This window comes from Melanotaenia boesemani, chromosome 10, assembly GCF_017639745.1.
Source record: "Melanotaenia boesemani isolate fMelBoe1 chromosome 10, fMelBoe1.pri, whole genome shotgun sequence".
Taxonomy (NCBI): Eukaryota; Metazoa; Chordata; class Actinopteri; order Atheriniformes; family Melanotaeniidae; genus Melanotaenia; species Melanotaenia boesemani.
The window spans coordinates 30,293,894-30,315,997 of NC_055691.1; the positions used below are offsets into that span (position 1 = coordinate 30,293,894).

The following is a 22,104-nucleotide window of genomic DNA, read 5'->3' on the forward strand; positions in this document are numbered from 1 at the left end:
CTGTTCTTTTCATATTCATGTTAACTGCGCATGCGTAAAGTAGCTGTAGAAACTCAGGATTTCATTTAACGTGAAGACCAGAAAACAATTACAGGGGGAAAATGCCACAACCAATTAAACATGTTCATTATTTCGACCACTGAAAAGATACAACTATATTGTTAGTTTATCATAATAATTTTATTTTAATTACTGTGATTTAATTCAGAACATATTAAAACGCATATTAGGTAAAAAAAAATATAAATATACATAAATATTTTTAACTGAGTCAACATTCTTAATAAAAAAGTAAAGACACTAATAAAATTTTGTTTGGGAAGTCAAATCTGTGATGCAATGAATTGATTTTTCGAATACATGACCTCCACCTTGGCGAATGTAAAAAAAAAATAAAAATAAAAAAGTGTTAGTTTCTCTGAGTCCAGACTCATTAATGGAAAAAAAGTGGAAAACTGTAAAGTGGACATGTTTCAAAATCCAGCATCTGTGGTGGGGGTGCATTACTGCACATAATATTGATAACCTGTACATCTTTAAGGGTACCTTTAATGCAAAACAATTTTAGTAATTTTGAAGCAGCTGGCATCCAGATGACATCTTTCAGTAAAAACCCTTGCTCATGTCAGCAATGTCAAACATATTAAAATGTTAATTCAAGGACTTAAATAGTTCTGAAAACAATCCAGACCTGTCCTATCCTGGAAATATCTGGTGCATTAAGAAACAAAAATGGGAGACTGTTCTATGTGTATATTTTTCAGAGGGTTCTATTCAACAGCATTGCTTTGTCTGTCTATTAGCAATGTAACTAAAAAAGTTATGGATGGATTTGGATGAAATTTTTTCAGGAAATCTCAGAAATTAAATAAGCAACACATGATTAGATTTTGGAGGTGATCCAGATCCCTGCCTGGATTGAGGAAGTCTTTATTCTTTACTATGGGGAGATAGGGATAATTTTGCCTTTAGAAATTCTAACTCTAAAATACTGCCCACAATCACAATATAATAATAATAATAATAATAATAAAAAACATTATTATTATTATTATTATTATTATTATTAAAATGGCTTGGCAGAGGTCTGCACTCTCGGAGTGCTTCTAGTGCATTTGTACATTCACTAACAAACTGTGTTTTCATAAGTGTTTATGAGTCCATGCAGTGGTGTGTAAAGATCCTTGTCTGTTTTTAATTCAGTACCACATAAAACCTCAAATATCACCCGTTTACTGTTGGTTTTCTGCCTTGACCTTTGCACAGATGTGCTGAATGTTTTGTACCATTCTAACTCAAACCAACCATTCATAAAGTCCTTACATTCTTTGCTATTTTTAATGGAGCAAATATTCTTAAATTGTTTAACTATTTCTCGCAATTTCATGAATGTGTGAACTCCTTGTCTTGGGGAATTCCTAATGCTTAAAGTCATTTTAATGTCAGACCCAAACTAAAGCTGCTGCAAACTTTTTTCTGTTATGTTGTAAATATTTTCTGTGCAGACAACAACATAACAGTGTAAGGAATCAGCTGAAATTCTGTGGCACACGTCTGTTTTGTGAGACAATGCAGCACAAATGTCAGATATTAACAATATAATTCACACTACACCCATGCTGTTGGGGCTAATTTAAATGCAAGTCTGTCATTATCTGTGAGATTGCTGTAATATGTTTGAATGAAAAAAAAAGGTCAGAATTACCTTAAAATAAATATACATGCAATTCAGTAATAATATAAATGACCCTTTTAGTTTTTTCTTGTATAACATGAATTGTAAAATGCTTATTCATACACTCATTTGAGCTGTGGTGTCAGTTTTAAGAATGCAGTCATATCTTAAGGACCAGGATAGAAAAAGTGGACAAAAAATATAGACTCATCATGATAAATATGTATGTATATTACAAGATGTATGATTGCTTCCTATAACAGCGAAAAAAACACAGTAATAAGGCACAGACGGCAACAAACAGCAGTAAAATGTATTTCATGATCAATTATTTAAAAGATAAATTAGCAACACTGAAGCCAAATAGTGGTTGCTCTGATGGCAAAGGCCTGCTGTGCTGCTGTCAGGTGGTGGAAGGATAAGCCCAAGCTCCCAAATGAGGACTACACCCTGTGGTTGAGCTTTCCCGTGACCACATCCATGAATTCAAATGAGCTCTGGGTCCAGAGCGCCTGAAATCTACACAGCTAAAATAAACAGGGTATGAAAATTTCGATTTCAAATTATGTGACTGAGCATGCAAAAGTGTATTTTATGGGCCAGTTATTTAAATGATGCTATGATTGTGTCTGTGTATGGTTCAAATACAGAGAAAAATCAGCAACTCTTCATGTTCTCACCCAAACATCAGAATCAGTTTGACCTCCAGTGAACCATCATATTCTCAGTTGTTTTATATTAACACAGGATGTGAAAGGGTTGAGATGTGGTCAGAATTCATCTCCTCACTTTACATATGATTTCCTTTGCAGATGGCCCCAACATAATGCAAAGTAGTGCCATCATTTTTCCCCTCTAAGTGAACATGGAAAGATTTTTCTCTTTGCATGTACAACACAGAAGTAAACAGCACAAAACCCTTTTTAATAATCATCAGTGAAATATAAGTCAGGGGTTTAAAGGAAGGTGTGTTAGGTTATTTCTGACTGGGGAGGGATGTGTATCATTGTTGCCATGGCACCACCATGTCAGTGCAGCCCCGGGCAGCGGAAATGTTTTGACTCTTTTAAGTGATGGGTCCTCACGAGTGTGAGAAGAACAGTGAGACGACGGAGCAGCTCATCAGCACTCTGATGATCCATTTGCTCCCAAAGATCAGAGACCTTTTTCTGTGTGTTATGCAAGCTTCTTTGTTGGTGCATTTAGACTTCCTATTCTTTTATATTATTTAATTTTCACTAAGGTGACTGTATGATTTTGGATTACAGCAAATAACAAACTATGTTTAAAGATTCCTAATTAAATAATTAGTCCAGAACAATTCAAATATACATGATATGACTTATAATGGGTGTAGGGCTCATCTGAATGTTCACTGTGGATACTGCAGCTGGGGGGATCTGAGAGTCCTCTACTAAGAAACTATAATTTATTTTGTTTTTTACCACAAATTTAAACGTTTCTGAGTTAGTTTGGGTTGGATATGTCTTCATGAAATAACCTCAAAATGTATACACGACAGCTGTTTTTGTCCATGATAACAATAATTATAATTTTTACTTTATTAATCTCGATTGGGAGCAGTGAGCTGCCATATTTCCCAGCCCGGGGTGCAGTTTAGATTGATTGATTTAAATTAATTTCTTGACCTCTCGACATAAATAGAACATGTTTAAACATTTTTCTTTTCATGCAATAAACAGTCTGCGCATTTAAAACATTAATTAATTTTATTTGTCCGTTTTCCTTGCATGTATTACTATAGATGCATCAAAACAAAATTAAATGCATTTAAGCCATGACCTAGATGGACAGTGACCAAAGGAAATACTTCAATATTAATGAAAAGAAGTAAATGTGCCATCACGTGACCTTGAAATGCACAAACATGTATACATTTTTAATTACTCTAGACTATTTCTGTCTGTGAGGCATCGCCAGCTGTGAGCAGCTGATGGAGAGACAGCTGTCAGTCCTCCAGGTGGCAGCAAAGTCATGAAACACCAATCCCCAGAAAACATGGGAGCAGGTAACAACTGACTGCAGGAGAGGCCATTTAAGAGAAGTTTATTACACTTTTAGGTGCCCCAAAGTTTGTTTTGGTGGAGCTGACAGCTATTTGGATCCTTAAACTGTGAAAACTGTTGTATAATGGCTCAGTCTTCTCTGTTTAGTCTTTGAAGCTTACATTTTAACAGAAATTTGCAGGGTGTTATAAAATATATTAGAAAGTTAAAATATTTAAAATTTAAGATTTGATGTTGCCTAAATGTTGGGATATTGTCCTGTGTTTTTTTTTATTACTCTAGCTTTTTCAAGAAAGATATAAAGAAAGAAGATATAAATGACGCCTCCATTTGATAAAGTAGGTTTTTTACTTAATATTGACTAAATTGATTTACCATTCTTTGCTAAAAGATGTTATTTGTGCTTATAGTTGTTGGCATGGCTGCTGTGAAACAATAAACCATAATACTACCACCACCATATCTCATGTCATCTCTCTGAAAACATGGATAAAGATTTTTTTTATCCAGCCACAAAATGTTTTTCTTAATTTTTATTTTTTTATCAGGCTTCAGGCATATCCATGTGATCTTTGAAAAGAAGCAATGTTCTTTCTGAGAAGCAGCCTTGCAATGAATGCTTTTGTGTTCTCCGGATGTGGGAGTATTCACATTAACATTAGTCAAGAAACCTTTCAATTTACCACAGAAGTTACCCTGAATTCCTTTGAGACTTTGTAGTCTATTATATGACTTACAGTGAGAATTATATGTGTTCATCCACCACTCCTGGAGAGGATTTAGTTCAACAATGCTTCAGTGTTTCCTCCATTTGGAGGCTGTCTGGCTATGGATCGGCAGAGTAAAAACTACTCAGAGATAGTTTCTACCCATGTTTGGACAGATGGGGACCAACCACTGTCTTTTGTTTGGTTATTAATGTGATGATACACATAAACAAATATGTGTTGTGATATATTAGTGTCCTTTAAAGGTTAAATATACATTCTATTACACATTTGTAATGGAGTGTTGGCATCCTTGCCAGAAAATTTACTTTCTCTCTGTTTGTGCTGTCATCTGAGCGTTGTTGCTCTGTGTCATGTCAGCCAGTCACATGGGTGTCAGTGCAGGCAAACTTAACTATTTCCCCTCAACCAAATTAAACTATGTTCTTCGGCTTAATAGCACAAATAGAAAGGATAAAGCGAGAGTTGTTGCTCTGGTATTCGTGAGGGAGAAAGCACCATGAGCTGCTTCAAGAGCTCAAATTTAAATTTAATTAGGTGTTTTGGCTATAAATCTGTTGTTCTGCTGCAATACCTACTAATTTCCAATGGTTGTGCATTGCACTTACAAACAGAGCCCAGGTTTAACTAATTAATTAAATGAATGAATGAATGAATGAATAAATTAGTTAATTAATAAAAAGAGAATGCATTGTTTTTTCAATGTAAAAAGGATTTTTTAAATAGTACAAAGACAAGTTTTTAAATGTTGTTTTATAGATGTACTGAAATTAATATTGAGTTTGATGTCTGCAAAATGTTTGAGAAATCATTTCTATAAAAAAAACACCTCTCAGATTAGATTAGATTAGATTAGATTAGATTAGAAAGATCTTTATTTGAGAAATTATGTTGCAGGCAGCTGTTTATTAGGGATGTGTGAATAATCGATTAGTTGAAACGGCACACAAAGTCGACGGAGACTTACTTCTCATTACACAGAGTCATGGGGCTGTTTAGTGCTGTGTTAGAGCTGGGATATACTTGCTGTTAGCGATGCGCCCACACACATATCATGGCTGCGCATTCTTAGCATTTGTTTAGCACATGGGCCGCTCACACTGACGCAAGGTAAGGTGTCGCTTGCGAGTTTCTGCATTGACTTGAACAACAGAGGTGGTCATGCGAACAGGAGCATGAACATGACAGGTCAAATATAAACACAATGGCAGATAGTTTTTAAGACCATCTCTCGGACCTTGTCGGTAACTATCGGCATCTGTAAGATTTTTCCTCCTCGTTGCACAGTGACAAAAACTTGTACCTCAACAGATGGAAACAAATTGGAAGCATTTTAGGTTTGATGCCCTGGAAATATAATGTGACCTGTAGACTGACCTTTTCACTACTTCAAAGTCCAAGTGCTGTGTACTCCTCCTAGCGGTGACCTCTAGTACTGAACGTTTTGGCCACGACATGCTTCCATCATTTGCAGCAAGTATATACACATATGTAGCGAAACGTTGATGTGTATGCTTGTGTTCACAGCAAGTACGTCTGCCATTGTGTTTACCTCTGACCTGTCGTCTTCATGCTCTTGTTTGCCTCTAGTAATCAAATCAATTCTGAAACTCGGGTACGTGACATGTTACCTCGCGTCAACGCGAGTGGTCTATGTGCCAAAAGAACTCCAGGAACGCGTGGCAGCCATGATACGTATCCGGACTCGTTGCTTACAATAAAGGGCAATTTCCACCAGATACGTGTGCACCACACGGCTGTGCCGTGGCCTCCACGGCTATTTGCTGCCGTTTTAGTCAATGGTTTGGTTCACATCGCGCGTGCCACGGTGTGTGTCAGAAGCGTCCCAGAAGCTCCTTGTTGAGGCTCTACGCTAAACATATGCGCAGAGTATATTTTTGGCACGTGTCCATAACGCGCTAAGCTGAGCAGTTCAGATTAAAAAATTAAAAATCAAGCTGAGAAAGTTAGCTGTGAGAAACTACCTGTTTAGCTCCCAGTGCACTCAGTCATTTGAATTTGCCATGTTTACCAGTGTTTTTTTAGAACTGTGTAATAAAGACAAAAGAAAAGAACCAATAAAACACACACACACACACACAAAAACTGCTTGTTTAGTGGGTAATGTTTTTGCTACAAGCATTAGCAATAAAAACCACACAGATCTTGTAGTTACAGTCGAGTCCTGTGTCTGCTTCTCCACTACTGGGTAAAGTGAACTGAGTTAACCCTGAATCTAGTTGCAGCTTCATCTCAGGAGATCAGCTCACCTCCACCTCACCGTGGTTTGGAAGCGAAGCCGGAAAGTTAAACAGCTGTTTCTGTCAGAATTTTACAGATAGTGGAAGTGTCAGACCAGAATATCACGGTTAGTGAACCATCATAAAAATGTTCAGCTTCAGGAGCAAAAAGACCAGACAGACTGCAGACTGTTGTCGTTGTTCTTCTATGGGCACAGTGTTTCGTTCACCTGGCATAGCAACCGCCCCTTAAACGCAGCCAGCCGAGTATAAATCCTGGCGTCTCTTCCTCATTTACCTGCTGTCCAAAAAAAGACACTAGAGCCTGCAGAACAATAAAATAAAACAAACAAAATAAAAAAACACTCATGTGTGGAACCCACACATACAAATAACATCTCACACGTTTGACAGTTTCTCTTTGGAGATAAAATATTTTCCAATAAGTTCTTGATAATGTCACATTTAATCAATTTTGACTGGCCTAACTAGCTGACTTGAAAACTCACAAGATATACCTGCTGATAGCAATGCATCCACATATGTATCATGGCTGCCATGTGTTCCTAGTGTTCGTTTGGTGCATAGACTGTATATAAAAGATGGAGGGAGCCTCCGTGACGTCACCCGTAGGTTTCTGAAGAGCAAAAGTGAAGCTCGTTAGGTGTTCCCACCGTCGCCATCTTGGTAGTGTCATGCGTGTCATTAGTCCCGGAAAATCCCAAAATGGGCAAAGAGGTGGAGCTGAGAGGGAGACTGTGAAGGTGGGGGTGGATGATTGACAACCATCAAACTCCAACCTGCCTGTAGCTAAGAGCTAACCGAGCTAATCCCGAGCAACGATAGCTAACCAGCTAATGGAGGTAGGCGGGCTAAAGCTAAGGCACGCTGTTAGCCGGCTAAAAAACCTTGGTTGTGCTGCACTCTCCCTTCTTTCCGCGGATATTGGATACATGTCAATCAAAAGGACACGCCCCTAATTATGCCGAATTTCAAATAACATGCAAACAGATGAGTTAGAAAAAAATTCACCCCCTTCACAATTGTCATGAAGGTTAACTTGACCTATTAATCCAAAAATTGATTTTTGTACCAGGCTTTAAACGTGTTTATTTCTGCTGTGAAGTTAGTCTTTTTAACATGGGAGTCTATGGGATTTGCTCGGTTTTGGAGCCAGCCCCTAGTGGATGAGGGGTGAACTGCAATTTTTTTTTATCACTTTTTTTTATCATTTTTTTTATCACATGCGAAAAAAGAGCATGAACACAACAGGTCCGAGGTAAACATAACAGCAGATAGTTTTGAAGACCGTATCTTGCACCTTGTCTGCACCTGCATCTGTATAATTTTTCCTACCTGTTGCACAGTGATAAACATTAGTGCCTTAACAGAAGGCAACAAATTAGAAGCATTTTAGTTTTGTTGCCCTGGAAATACAATGTGACCTGTAGACTGACCTTTTCACTACTTCAAAGTCCAACTGCTGTGTACTCCCCCTAGCGGTGACCTCTAGTACTGAACGTTTTGGCCGCGACGCACAGAACCCAAGATAAGAACACACCCAGCTGTTGCCTATATGCATATATAAATGCAAAAAATAAAAAAGCTGCAAATGAATAGGTATAAATATAAATTTGTGCAGTTGTGAGTTAAATAAAGGAAAATTGCGAGATTTATTATGACCAGATATTTCACAATGATGAGCTTTGTTGTGTGTGGGTGGAAGATCAGCTCCCCTAGGAGCAGGCCTTTTGGAAAATGTATCAATAGATTTTCAGGCAGTACTGTATATCAGCATAATTGGTTATAAAAAGGACATCCCACAGGGAATGAGGCTTGTTTATACTACCCACTTACCCACTGTACATTAAGTTAGACATTAAACAGAGCTTTTTAATTACTCAGCTGGTAAATTTTTATAGTGTCAACATGTCAACACAGATCACCATGGAAAATAATGCACAGCAGTGTGGTTTTGCAGTATGAGAAACTCTGACTTTGCTTCAGTGAAAGATTGAGAGATTTTAACTTTAATACCTGTTTACAAGAGGAGTGGGACAAATTAGAAACAGAAATTATTTGTTGCTTTTATCTTTAATGTCAGTATGTCAGGGTTGTGGGAAGTAATAGCAACAAGGCAAATGCATAAAAGTTTAAACTTTTCAAATTTTTGGGAATTGTTTGCAGACCTGAAATACAAAAAGACAAAAATTATGCATTTTATCAAATTTAATTAAAGCAATGAGACATAACAAAATAATCCATTAAACTAAAAAAGTCCATATATATGCTGTATTTCTAAGAATCACTTTTTTTTTTGCTGTCCATTAAATGCAATTATGAAGCACATGATACACAAACTAGCTCTAGTCTGTTTACTGCTTACAGCTACTTGACCAGATTCCATTTGGCCTGAATTCCAACTACGCCTAAATACATTGATGAATTGTATCTGGTCTTTAATAAGACATCAGAGGAAATTAGAATGTCACGATTTGCTTCAGGCTCAGAGGAGGCTTACAGGAAATACTGTTGGATGATTAACATTAGGCTATTAGCACAAGATACAGTATGCAAGTAAGATAACTTCTTTCTTTCATCCATATTAATTTTGTTTTACAAATCCTGCATCTTTTTCATTAGCTGAATGAAACATTAAATTATTGGAATGAAAGCATAGTTGTCTGGTCTGAAATGTTGGTATTGTGTGTATGACCCTTCTTTATTTAAACCGCTTCAGGGGCTCCAACTAGATGACCCATTTTCTTGCAACCATTGGGCCTTTTCCTCATATAGTGCAGAGGAGAAAGCTTCATTGTTCGCAGTTTTTTCGCTCCTCATGTGAATGGCAGAGAGCAACTCGTGAATAAGGTTATTTTTTAATGTGAAAACAAGAGATATAAATAAAATTTTAAAGCAATGAAGTGAGGCTGGTGAGCTCAGAAAGATGATATTCATGAGTAAAAAGAAATATTTGGTATAGGGAGTGTTTTTATGTGAAACATAGCTCTTTTCACTCATGGTGTTATGCAATATGCCCTACAGCAGTGCATCCTCTATGGTTTCTTTCTGTCATCTTTTTAATTCTGAACACTTTTATAAATGTATGGTGGTCTGGTGTTGGGCTTTTGATTGATGTTCAGCTTGGATGCAATATGCATTTGATCTGTTGAGCCTTTGCTATCACCATTGTATCACCATGCAAAGAAATCACCATCAGTAGAACTGGACTCAACACAAGTAAAATAAATTACTGTATGCATTCAGCGCTGAGCCATCAGTCGTGGGAAGTATCATGATTACAGTTTTCTGGACTGTTGCTTGTAAAGTAAGTGTCTGTAGACACTACAACCATAAGATGCTAGGATTTTAGTTTGTATTATTCAATGTATAAAAACCCTGATAAGTAAAACCGGCTTTGACACGTCTGCCTGTTTTCACAGTGATAAAAAGACAACATGATCTCACAGCAAGAAATGCATGAGAATGGGAAAGGCTAATTTTAGCTGCAAGGGGAGAGGCATGTAGGTTGTTTTCCTGGCACATACTGTGATTAGTCAGATGTTAAAAGATGCATCAATTACAGTGTATTGTGTATATGTTGCACAGCATCATTTCAATACCAAGGTTGGCTGCAAGTGTAATATTTTCACAAAAGTATGCAAAAACATATAGATAAACTTAACTATATAATAGTGTCTTAGCTTGTTTGCTGTGGTCTCACTCTCGCTGTAAAAGTTCAGGTTTTTTCTAACATACATAAGGCAAATTTCAGATAAAACCCAGAAAGCAGAGTTTTCCACATGTGCTGGTTTTACGTCTTTTCTTGTGCTCACTTTCTGGAAACCAGTTAGTGTTTCTCCTCCTTCTCATTATTATTATTATTATTATTATTATTATTATTATTATTATTATTATTATTATTATTATTATTATTATTATTATTATTATTATTACTGCTCTGATTAAAAGACAAAAATATAGTACACTGTAACCAGGATTTACTTTGACACTTTTGGATGTGTGGTAAAGGCAATTGTTCTCTGAGTTAAGTTAAGAAATAATGTTTTTAGTTTTTGTGAGTACAAATTAAGGGAAAGTTGATGAAAGACTACTAAGAGAAGCTGTGTGACTGCATTTGATTGTACTTTATGGTATGTTTTCAGACTGTTTTTAACAACCAACCTGGGTTTTACGTCATCTGCAGAATAATATCTCCATTCTCCAATTCTTACACATATGATTGTGATCTTTAATTCATTTAATATATTATTTTGGTTTCAGTCAGCTATGGTCATCATAGTTCAGGCTGAACAAAGTGTCGACCAGGATCTTGGCAACGCAGATCTTTTTTCTCCAACATCAAAGTCACTGAAGAGCGTTTCCAGAGTCATGAATATACAAAGATCAATATGATATTGATTCGTGTGTATGACAAATTATGAAACGCTATCCATGAATTTGTAGATACAGTAGTGCATTTTTTCAAGGCTTTGCATGCATTAAAATAAATGCACAGCAAAGTAATACTTAAATTATATTAAAACATGGTGATTACACTGAATTTAAAATGTGGAGAAGCCATTGAGCAAACCAGAGTTGATAAATTTATTCTGCTTCAGGTCTGTGCAACGACAAGCACAAAAAGAAAAATCTCAGAGTTTCTCTTTGCATTCATGAGATTGTAACGTAGGTTACTATCTCAGGCCTGTTTGAGAGCAATCCTTTGGCATCCTTTCCTATATTGTTTTGTGGAGCATTACTATTATCCTCAGTGGTAACTCCATCAAAGTAAGGTCATTCACCAACTGGGGCAGTCTGCGTCACTAGTTTGGTTAAAAGGTCAAAACAACAGACTTTTAAAGGTTAATGTCCTGAAGCAACGTAGAAACAGAGCGACCATTTACTTTTGTCCTCTTTTTAAGAGTTTTACCATTTTATTTCATCTAACAGGCATTCATACTTTTCTTCCCTTGATTGCCTGCAGCTTTTTAATGCAGACGAATATGGCATGTTTGTGCTGCAGAGACCAGTGCTCTCCAGGGTCCTGAAACTAACATCTATTTCGCTCTGTCTCCGTCTGTTTTGGTCTCTTTATTCAAACCTGCAACCCTAGCTTAAGGGATTCAGCACAACAGTCACTAATAGCCCCCACAACCCCTCCCTGCTCTGCCTGTCAGTCTCTCTAACACACAAACACACTGGTTCTTGTCAAGAGGAGGAGCGGCATCAACGTCTGGTTACTTTCTGCTTTTCTGTCCTCACCAGTGTGTCAGCAGAGGTGAGAGAAACATGGACAAGACTAAAACAGCTCATCAGAGTCGTTCCCTGGGGACAAGGTAAAATAACAGTTTTCTATGGAATTCTACCAAACTGATGCAGGTAAGACCACTTTGAGGATATTTCTCTAAACTAATGGAAGAGCTGTACTGACAGATTTTAATGTCTGCTTGCTTAGACAGTCTGTTAGATCTTGACACACTGAAGACTTTTTTTAAATTTTTGCTCACAGTAATCCCCACAGATTGTCAATTACTATAAGCAACTTGACGGAAGAACAAAAGCGAACCAAGGGTCAAAGTGTCGGTCAAGATTTTACATTATACAAACAAAAAGAAACATTGGAACATTAAATTATGCACAAAGGGAAAGAAACAAGGAATCTAATGAGAAACATCAATAAATTGACTGTAACTTTACCCTCCACCTGCTTTTTGAACTTCATGATGAGGTTTAGATAAATTATGAACTAAAGCTGGGTTTTATTGTCCCCATGAGGCTGTTCTACAGATGTAAATGTTCATTTCTGTCCTGAACTGAATGGCGGAGTGAACCTTCACCACAAGATACTGACTGTGGATTTCCCAGTCCTGAGGAGTCCCCCTCACAATGCAAAACACAGTTTGTGTTCAGGAGAATCCTTTCAGAAAGCTTGTACAAATTAAACATTCTTTGTTTACCTTTCAATTTCCTGGTCTTTGCTGTAACATACAATTTCTTTGCTTTATTTTAAAGTCCTTTGCTACAATGTAATGTGATGCTGTTAATAATCTGTACTTTTCTTTTCTTTGCGGTGCTGCATTGGTTATTAAGTGCTTATTTCTCTCTATTTGTTACACCAACATGTGAAGCCAAAGCTCAGGCTGATGTGAAATTTCCCACTCTTCACAGTCAGGACATGCTTCTCTGAAATTACAACAAATCCGATGCCAGTAACCAGCTCAATAACATCAAGAGCCTCAGACACAAAATGCTACCATGATAAACAATTTCTCAACAGTTAAAGCTGCTGGTCTAATTAACGAGTTTACATTATATTTACATGCACTGCGGTTACTGGTCATCTGTTCAAACACCTGAAATCATGTAACAGATTGACAGCATGTTTGTTTTTTAAAAAAGGAGATACATAGTAAAATCCTTTTATGAGGTAAAGATCTTTGAATTGGAAACCACTACGCTTTGATCCATGTTGTTAAATCCTCTATCTGATGGAGCTGTACAGTTTGTGTAACATCTGCAGTCATGGATGTGTGTCCACACCTGCTCCTGTCTCTGCAAACAAGCCTTCCCATCTGCCTGTTACCACTGACTGCTGTGTCATTCACCATTATTTAGTCAATGCCGACTTTTTAAAGCCAAGCTCACCCAGTCAGGCGAGTCCCCCTATATTCTAGAGGCATATTACCGGTACAGCTGTTGCAGACAGCATCTGCTGGATCTAATTACTATGTTTTTGAGCCTGTCAAAGAAATACTGTTTTGCTTGCGTGACTCTCTCCAGTAGCCCTGCATACCAATTAGGGAGGTCCAGTAATGTAGGTCTTATTAGTGTGAATGGAGAGAAGAAGTGAGGACAAGCTTGTGAGTGGGCATCAATCCTCGCCTATATACTACATCACATGAGCATACCTAGTTGGACAGTTGGACTGTAAGTGGTGCATACTGGGACACTGGATTAAAATGAAACTGGATTAGAATTTAAATGACTGTCCTGATACCTTTTTAAAACAAGTGTTTGCACTTATTCTGCATTCTTGTCTAGAAATGTCAGCTAGATCAGCCACAACTTGAGTTAATTAAAGTACTGTAAGTCTATGTGGAACTAGTCCTGAACAACACAGTTACAATGTGATAGAAATGCTCTTTGTTAACAATTACATTTTAAAATATATAGAAACCTTTAAGTTTATGCTTAGGTCAAGGTTAGGGCTTGGTATAGAGTCAGGGTGGAGTTACAGGAGTGGGGTGGGTTGTACAGTAATTTCATGATTATTTTGGACAAATATTTTACTGTGAATCAGTATTTTTTACTTTGTGATATTGTTGCTTTTACATAAGACACCTTTATTTTTACTGATGTATGGGAGGTCATACAGTAATTTCCTAGAGCCTCATCAGCTTTTAATCAGTACTGATGTATGTCTTACTGTGACCCTGAATCCAAACCTTATGGTTTAATTGTCTGTCAAGTATAGCTTGATTTAGGTCCATTTTGGTCATTATTGTCCTTAAACACAAAAAATTCAAGTGCAAATGTGCTAAGATGCTTACGCCAATGTTAAACCAAACCTAAACTACTATATTTCAACAAGTATTACTGTCACCTGATTCTGTTGAAGCTTTTGGGACTTGGAGTTAGACCATTACATACACAGTTTTTTTAAAAATATCTGTGATAAAAAAGGCCCAGAATGGGTATTTGCAAAGCAGGTGATATAATATAAGTAATGAGAGTAAGAGACGTTGTAATGAAGTTTCATCTGACTACAAGAGCAGGAAGGAACCATCTCTCAGCTACAGTATGATCTTATCATGTGGCCTAATGGAGTCACTTACAGGGTTTTAGCAGTAAGCAACAACCCACATGATCTTAACTAATATTGATTTTATGATCAGAATGCATCAGAAAATTACATTGTTATGCTGCAACTCTATGTTTTTACCTAAATAGTAGCTGTATAGAGAAAAGCTTATTGCTGTTAGTTTCATGGTTTGGGGACATTTTGAATACACAAGCCATTAGAAATGCAAAATAACAGGTATCGCTATATGTTGTTTAGAAAATGCTTTTACCCAAAGCACCTAACAGCATCATAAGTGCCTGGATTTTGAGTGTGGGTGGCCCCATTGGAAATGTGTTTGTCCTTTATGTGAAACAGTCTTTCACAGCCCACAGAACGAGCAGTTCTGATACCAAAGACATTATTCTGTGGATGACTCTAATGTAGCCTCAGAGAATGTGTCCTGACTTTAACATTAAAACCACAAGTTCTTTTAAGGTTTGTTCAGACCATATACAAAAGCATCATATTAAATAGGTTGCCAAGTAAAAATGTGTTTTTTTTTTCTTTTTAACTAGCTTGTCTAGACCATTTGTAACTTTAAAGGCTGCACTGAAGGTTTTTATGGATTTTAGAAGACTTCATTACAGCTTCAAGGTCACCTAAAATTCAGGTGAATACAAAGAAAACAGCAAAAAACAAGACAATAAAAAAGTAAAAAAGGAAATATATCTGATACTTTTGGTTTAATCATTCCTACTAATCACACATACTAAAACTGTTGATTTTACATAATAACTTTAACTGGTTTTAAGTGATTTTTAAATGTGTTATTTCTGTATGAGTGTGTGAGAAGCAGAAGTAAACACACCTGCTGCTGCCTTTAGTTACTTCACACCTGTCCATTCTGTCTTGTCATTACCTCAAAACAGTCAAACACCTGCCGGATATTTAGAAGCTGAAAGTGTCACCTCTTTTTTATTTATTTTTTTAATCGTTGAACTCAAGCGTGTCACCAAAGAAAGAGAGAAAAAAAAAAAAAACTTGACATAAAGACACTGATGTTTTCTCAATGTTTGTTGTTATCAAGGATTGTGCAGCTGTGACTGAAGCCTAAAGCCTCTGTGAGAGGGACATCAAACAATATGGATGCTCTGAACTCATCCCACACCACCAACACCAGCAGTAGCAGTAACACCGGCCTCTTCTCTGGAAGCCCCTACACAACAGTGGAGATCGTTATAATCATCCTGGTGGCTGGATCTTTGAGTCTGATCACTGTCATTGGGAATATTCTGGTCATGCTCTCCATAAAGGTTTGGGTTTTATTTTTTTAAATAATTCATGATTAATAAGTGAGATTCAAGTATCCATGTCTGGACACTTTGCAAAGCACACACAGACTTAAAGATGATTAAAAAAAAAACAAACAAAAAAAACACGTACACGCCGGTGCAAAGAATCTCATAGAAATGAGCGAACGCATATCACTTTAGCAAAAAAACAGATTAGGGTCTGACATTGTGCTATGTGTTGTTCATCCAAAGGTAAACCGGAACCTTCAGACTGTCAACAACTACTTCCTGTTTAGCCTCGCCTGTGCAGACCTCATCATTGGCATCTGCTCCATGAACCTCTATACTGTCTATATTGTGATTGGCTACTGGCCTTTGGGAGCGGTGGTGTGTGACCTGTGGTTAGCCGTCGATTATGTCGTCAGCAACGCCTCAGTTATGAACCTACTCATCATTAGTTTTGACCGTTACTTCTGTGTCACCAAGCCACTCAGCTACCCAGCCCACCGCAGCACCAAGATGGCTGGCCTGATGATCGCAGCAGCCTGGGTCTTATCCTTCATCCTGTGGGCTCCTGCCATTTTGTTCTGGCAATTCATTGTGGGTGGGAGAACCGTGCCACCCGATGAATGCTACATCCAGTTCTTCTCCAACCCAGTGGTGACCTTTGGGACAGCCATTGCAGCTTTTTACCTACCAGTGGCCATCATGATCCACCTCTACTGGCGCATCTCTAAGGCCAGCCGTAGCCGTGTGAGGAGGGACAGCAGGAAGACCTCAGGTACCAGTCTGGCAGAAGCTCCCTCTAACAGCCAGGAAGAAGGATGTGAGAACAACTGCGTTCCATCAAAACAAGCCCAGACAGAGGCTAGAGGTGGGAAGAAGAAGGAAACACTGCAGCAGCAAAATGGAAGTGGTCCCTGTAAAGAAGAGCAGGTGGATCAGGTGGACTCCACATTAGACATTGTCCATGCTTCAACATCTAAAGACACCGCAGCCCCTACTTCATTCAGGAAGAGCTCAAATGGAAAAAATCCAACACAGCCACCCTCTCCACAGACTTCAGCCGTTGATAGACAAAGTATGGTTGCAAGGACACTGTTAATGGTAAGTTTGACTATTAGATTATTGTAAAAAAAGAAAAAATATATATTTTACATGAGTTAAACCTTGGGATCACAATACAATCTCATGTACCGGATTGAGCTTACAATCAGGGTTTTTCTTGAAAGATTGTATTGGGGTTACCTCCTTACCTTATTTCCTCTCTGTTGTTTGGAAGTCAACTAGGACGGTACCATTCAATGTACGTGATTAGCACATATTATACGGAGACCCATTAGGGATGCAATTTTCTTGTATTTCTATTATACAAAAGCACTCATTCTCCTTGTGTGAATAAAATAGTTTCTACTCACCAATCAGAGGAGAGAGTGCCAGAGTAGTATGTTTCAGTGGGCTGCCCCAGACCTGATGGCACAAAACATGTTCAATGAGACAAAAAACAACAACAACAACAAATATATTAATTGGGAAAAACTTTTAGCTTTCGCATATTTAGAAGGATAAAGTATTTTAAGCCACAGTGATCAAGGGGTGATGATGCCAGTAATTTAGTGAGACCACCACATTAGATGAGGTTAAAAATAACTCACCCACTGTGGGAACAACTGCCCTGAAGTTTTGTTTGATCATTGATCATTATTCAACATTAAAGGATTGATGACAAAACTTGGAAAAGACATTTGCAACCCATTTGAACTATTTAAAAAGTTGGATTTTTATTTATTTATTCTTATTAGTTGGATTAAAGTAGGGGCAGGAGAAGACGGCACCATTTCTCCCTGGTTTTAGACCTGGTTTTGGCACAAATCTTTCTTAAAAAGAATGCTTGTGTTGCATCTGTAGTGCACAGCTGCTGTACAATCATTTTGCAGAAGGGAAGATTGGCAACAAAAACAACTATTTAATGCAAAAACTAACCGGTTTGTAAATTCCATCTGTATGGCTTGAATGGACCATTTGAACCAGGTTATTTTACAAGGCAGAAATGTGCTCCTCTACTGTTCACATTTTTAACAAGCAGCTGTTAAATTTGCCCATTAGATCAAAATTCCTTTCTGATTCCACAAACTCAGAGCTCTCTGACCTTTGCCTACCACTGGTAAGGCTCGTGAATACTTCACACAACTCCATGTAGAAAGTCCTAAATTTATGATAACTGTTGCAGTCTTCAACTTTTCACACTCTTTTAACCCTGAAGTTTAACTCCCATTAAATTCATCACACTGAATTTTTTATTTCTTGCATTTTATCTATTTTATTTTAACTTGTTCTGTTTTTATTTAATTTTCTTTTCTTTCTGTTTGAAATTTGTTTTAATTGTACTTTTTAAAGCTCTCTCTGCACCCTGCTGTAATGCTTTCAATGTTTTATGTATAGCACTTAATCTTTTTTGTATTTGAAATGTGTCATACAAAGAATCTTGCCTTCCTTGTCAATAAGAGTTAAATTAGTCAGTCTGTTTTTTGTAAACATATTTACTAATCAAGAGCACCACAGGGAACCTTAAAGTACATGTGCAGGATATGTTGTACACACAGAAGACAAAATAAATGTGCTAAAAAAACTTGAACAAAGTACATACAGATCAAACTGGTTTTCTTGACCAGAGAAAAATGGAGGAACGTCTTCAGGAATTTGTTTTAATTGCATATTTATTGTACTAATTCTTTCAGGTCAGTGAAAATTGGCTGTGTGTATTCGCTGGGGTTTTTATTTGGTAATCATTCATGTGATCAGTTGCATGAATAAGATATTTGCTATTTTTAATGTCTATTATTCTGCAAATGGCTGCAAAAATCCGATTTGGTACACTAGATCCATTGTTTGGGTTAACCTCTCTAGGCTGAAGTTGTGCAACACTGCACTGAGTGGTGTAACAAGCAGAGTCCTTTTGGATCTTCATAGCTCATTCTAAGGAGATGAAAACACATGTTTTTATTCAAATAAAAACTTAATTTGAGGGTAATATCTTTGCATTTCTACCATTATGGGCTCAAACGCCCATGACGCCTGGTGTTGCAAATTTGTGACAAACCACTTCGGACTGTTATATTTTTACATTTTTATTTTCATCAAACTTATTTTATTTATTTACTTTTATTAGATTTTATGTATTTATTTGATAGCATTGATTATTTATCTTTATTTATTATTTTAATGCACTTTATTTTATTCCAGTCTTTTTCTTTTTGTTATTTTTTTACTGTATTTATTTTGCTTTTATATAATTGTTAATAAATTCAGGCGTTAAGGGGTTAAGTTTTATAACATTAAACTTTAAACCAGGAACAAATCTTTTCCAAAGTGCAGTTTTAAACAGTGACAGAAGTCTTTATCTCTTCCATCATTTTCCAGGTGACCAAGCGTGCTGTCAGCGAGAATGTTGTGGCAAAATGGAGACGGAAAGGCAATTCTTCCAGGGAGAGAAAAGTAACGCGCACTATCATGGCCATCCTCGTTGCTTTCGTTGTTACGTGGACGCCATACAATGTGATGGTCCTGATCAACACCTTCTGCTCCATCTGCATCCCCAACACGCTGTGGACCATCGGCTACTGGCTGTGCTACATCAATAGCACCGTTAACCCCGCCTGCTACGCCCTCTGCAACACCACCTTCAAGAACACTTTCAAGCACTTGCTTCTGTGCCAGTACAAGAACATACGGCCACGATGAGAGGGCAAATATGCACTTAATGTTGTGATGGAGTTGAAACAATGTGATGTAGCTTGTGAAGAGGGACAAATGTGAAAAATAGACTAGGTGTGTTCGTGTTTTGCACTTGCGCCAATTCTTTGACAGCGTAAGAACTTATTTTCACTTCTATTGAGAGAAACTTTGTTTTATATTTGTACCAAAATATTAATTTATATGAATACTTTGCACTGTATTAGAATTATCCAGACATAAATTGAACGTTACTGACTGTTTATTGTGAGAAAAAAAACATTTGATAGTGTTATTTTGAGCTTTGCTTTAATAGTTTTCCTTTTTTTTTTACTCCTGCTTCAACATAGAAACTTGTCTGTTGTTTAAAATTGTGAATATGATGTAAAAGTTTAACTCTATTACAAGAACGAGGTGAAATAGTTTAGGAAAGTACACTGTATAATAAGTAACATATTACTGCAGCATTAGAGCCAACACCAAGCTGTAGGAGGACAAATTCATGTCCGCCTGAATGAAACTTTGTCTTCAAACTGAATTAAGAGGAGAAAAGTGAATTAGCAGCTGTAAACTGAAAACACTGTGTTGTGACTGTCTGTGTGTGAGCATGTTTTCTAAGTAGATTTACTCAGACATATTTAGTTGATATCGGGTGAAAATGCCTTCTGTAATCTGTGATTTTGTGAAATGAATCTAAATGTGAAATTTGTCCAAACTGTCTCCTGTTTCTACATGTTTTCTGTGAATAAAACCTTGACTGGATATGTTGTTTGCCTTCAGTGTTGTTCTTATAACCTTCGTCTTGTCTTTTCCTGATATGAAATGTCCACTCTTTATGAGTCAGTTTGGCCCAAGTGAAAATGACTAATGTGATCCATCAACAGAGACCTGTTTGGTAAACAGTTTTACAGTGAGGAGACTGATCATTTAAAGGCCAACTTTGTTGTGAAAACGAATAAGAGCAACCGAGAGAAAACAAGAAAGCCTAAAACATCACACACGCCTCTAAAACAGACACCACGTCCTAATTTGATACTGAAATCTGGCTCTGAATAGAAATAATAAACAGAGAAAAATGACAACATTTGACAAGATAATTAAAGTTATTATTTTGTTTTTGTTTGTTTTCAATTGATGAACATCACCAACAATCTTCTCATGAGACAAATTAGGGATTTTGTGTCAGCTCCTGGTGGCATACAGGACTATTGCGCCCTCTAGTGGATCATCAAACCTGACAGATGCTCCTGAACCTGGAAGTTCATCAGTGGAGACATGAAGACTGTTCCTAACTGACATGGCAAAACAAAGATTTATTTGCGGTATGATCCTGGTTGTTGTTCTTTGTGAACCTGCATTTATCCTTCGATCTTGACTAGTCTCTCAGCCCCTGTTACAGGAAAATCCAAAACTAAGCAACAGATTCTATTTTTCCCTCTGTTTCTCTCTTTTTTTTAAAAAAAAAAAAGAGATTTTTTGGTAACACTTTACAATAAGGCCACAAAATTGGCTTAGTTACTTGGTAACTAATGAGGAACGAATCAAGCGTTAATGATTCGTTAATTATTAGCTAGTCTTAGCATTCCTGTGAAACCGGATAGATTGGATAATGATTATTGAATGATTACTTAATGGTCAGTTAGTCATAAAATTACTGGATACCTAATCAGGGACTAATGATTTATTAATGATTACCTAAACATCGCATTCCTGTGAAACCGGATAGATTGGCTAATGATTATTGAATGAATGGTCAGTTAGTCATAAAATGACTAATCTAATCAGGGGTTAATGATTCATTATTTATTAAACAGAAAATAATTAATTAATTATTCCTTAATGATGAGTGCCATACCTATTTCTGGTGAGTGGTTCAAATTAACAAGCTGGGCAACATTACCAAATCCATAACATCTCCTTTTTACTGTTTGCTTAAAGACTAATCTTGAACAGTAGTTGTGCAGCACTGAAGTAAAAAAAACTCAAAATGAGTACTTAATGAGTAACTAATCAATACCTCATTATTAACTTACCATTAGTTAACCTTTTTAAATACTTCATTTAATGAAGTCAGAAGCACATTCCAAACTATGTACATTGTTCAAAAATGAATTAAATCAAAAGTCAGTGATGGGTCAGCTGGTGTCTGTGTAGATGCTTCAGTCGGTGTCAGTGGTTCTGGTGTTGGGTTCAAAGCTGTTGCTGTGCTTGAAGCTCTATGGAGCTAAATCAAGGCCGTAATATTTGTTCATTTTAAAGAAATATTTAAAAGTGAAAAATTATTAGTTGAAAATGAAAGTCATATTTTTACTGTGAGCTTTAAAAAACAAATAATTGGATTCAAAATATAAGAGAATGCATCACTTTCAAATATGTCTTTTAAATGAACAAACATTATGGTCCTGATTTAGCTCCATAAAATATTTTCATTATAGCAGAGCAGATATTGAGTTTATAATAAGTGGAAGGAAGCACACACACTTTACCCATATATGGTCATTTAATGAATATTTTAAAAACATATTTAGGAGTTAATAATTATAATTTAATAATATAATTTAAATAACTGACATGAGCAAGATTACATCAATTATTGGTTCTGAATGTCGGTTTTGGTTCATTTT

The 22,104-nt window shown here is 36.8% G+C and overlaps 1 protein-coding gene across 1 annotated transcript; it reads left to right on the forward strand.

Moving 5' to 3' along the window:
* Positions 1–11,964: 11,964 nt before the first annotated feature.
* Positions 11,965–20,185, forward strand: LOC121647713 (muscarinic acetylcholine receptor M2-like). The gene is made up of 4 exons (XM_041997375.1): positions 11,965–12,052; positions 15,544–15,769; positions 16,001–16,855; positions 19,169–20,185. Exons 2-4 carry the CDS (start codon positions 15,599–15,601, stop codon positions 19,487–19,489), a joined length of 1,347 nt encoding a protein of 448 aa, XP_041853309.1. The 5' UTR covers positions 11,965–12,052; positions 15,544–15,598; the 3' UTR covers positions 19,490–20,185.
* The last annotated feature ends 1,919 nt before the right edge of the window (positions 20,186–22,104 follow it).

Excerpts from the sequence above, each read along its gene's own strand:
- LOC121647713 (XM_041997375.1), top strand. The coding sequence starts at position 15,599 with ATGGATGCTCTGAACTCATCCCACACCACCAACACCAGCAGTAGCAGT. Across the intron at positions 15,770-16,000 it reads TGGTCATGCTCTCCATAAAG|GTAAACCGGAACCTTCAGAC; the intron begins GTTTGGGTTTTA and ends GTTCATCCAAAG. Across the intron at positions 16,856-19,168 it reads TTGCAAGGACACTGTTAATG|GTGACCAAGCGTGCTGTCAG; the intron begins GTAAGTTTGACT and ends ATCATTTTCCAG.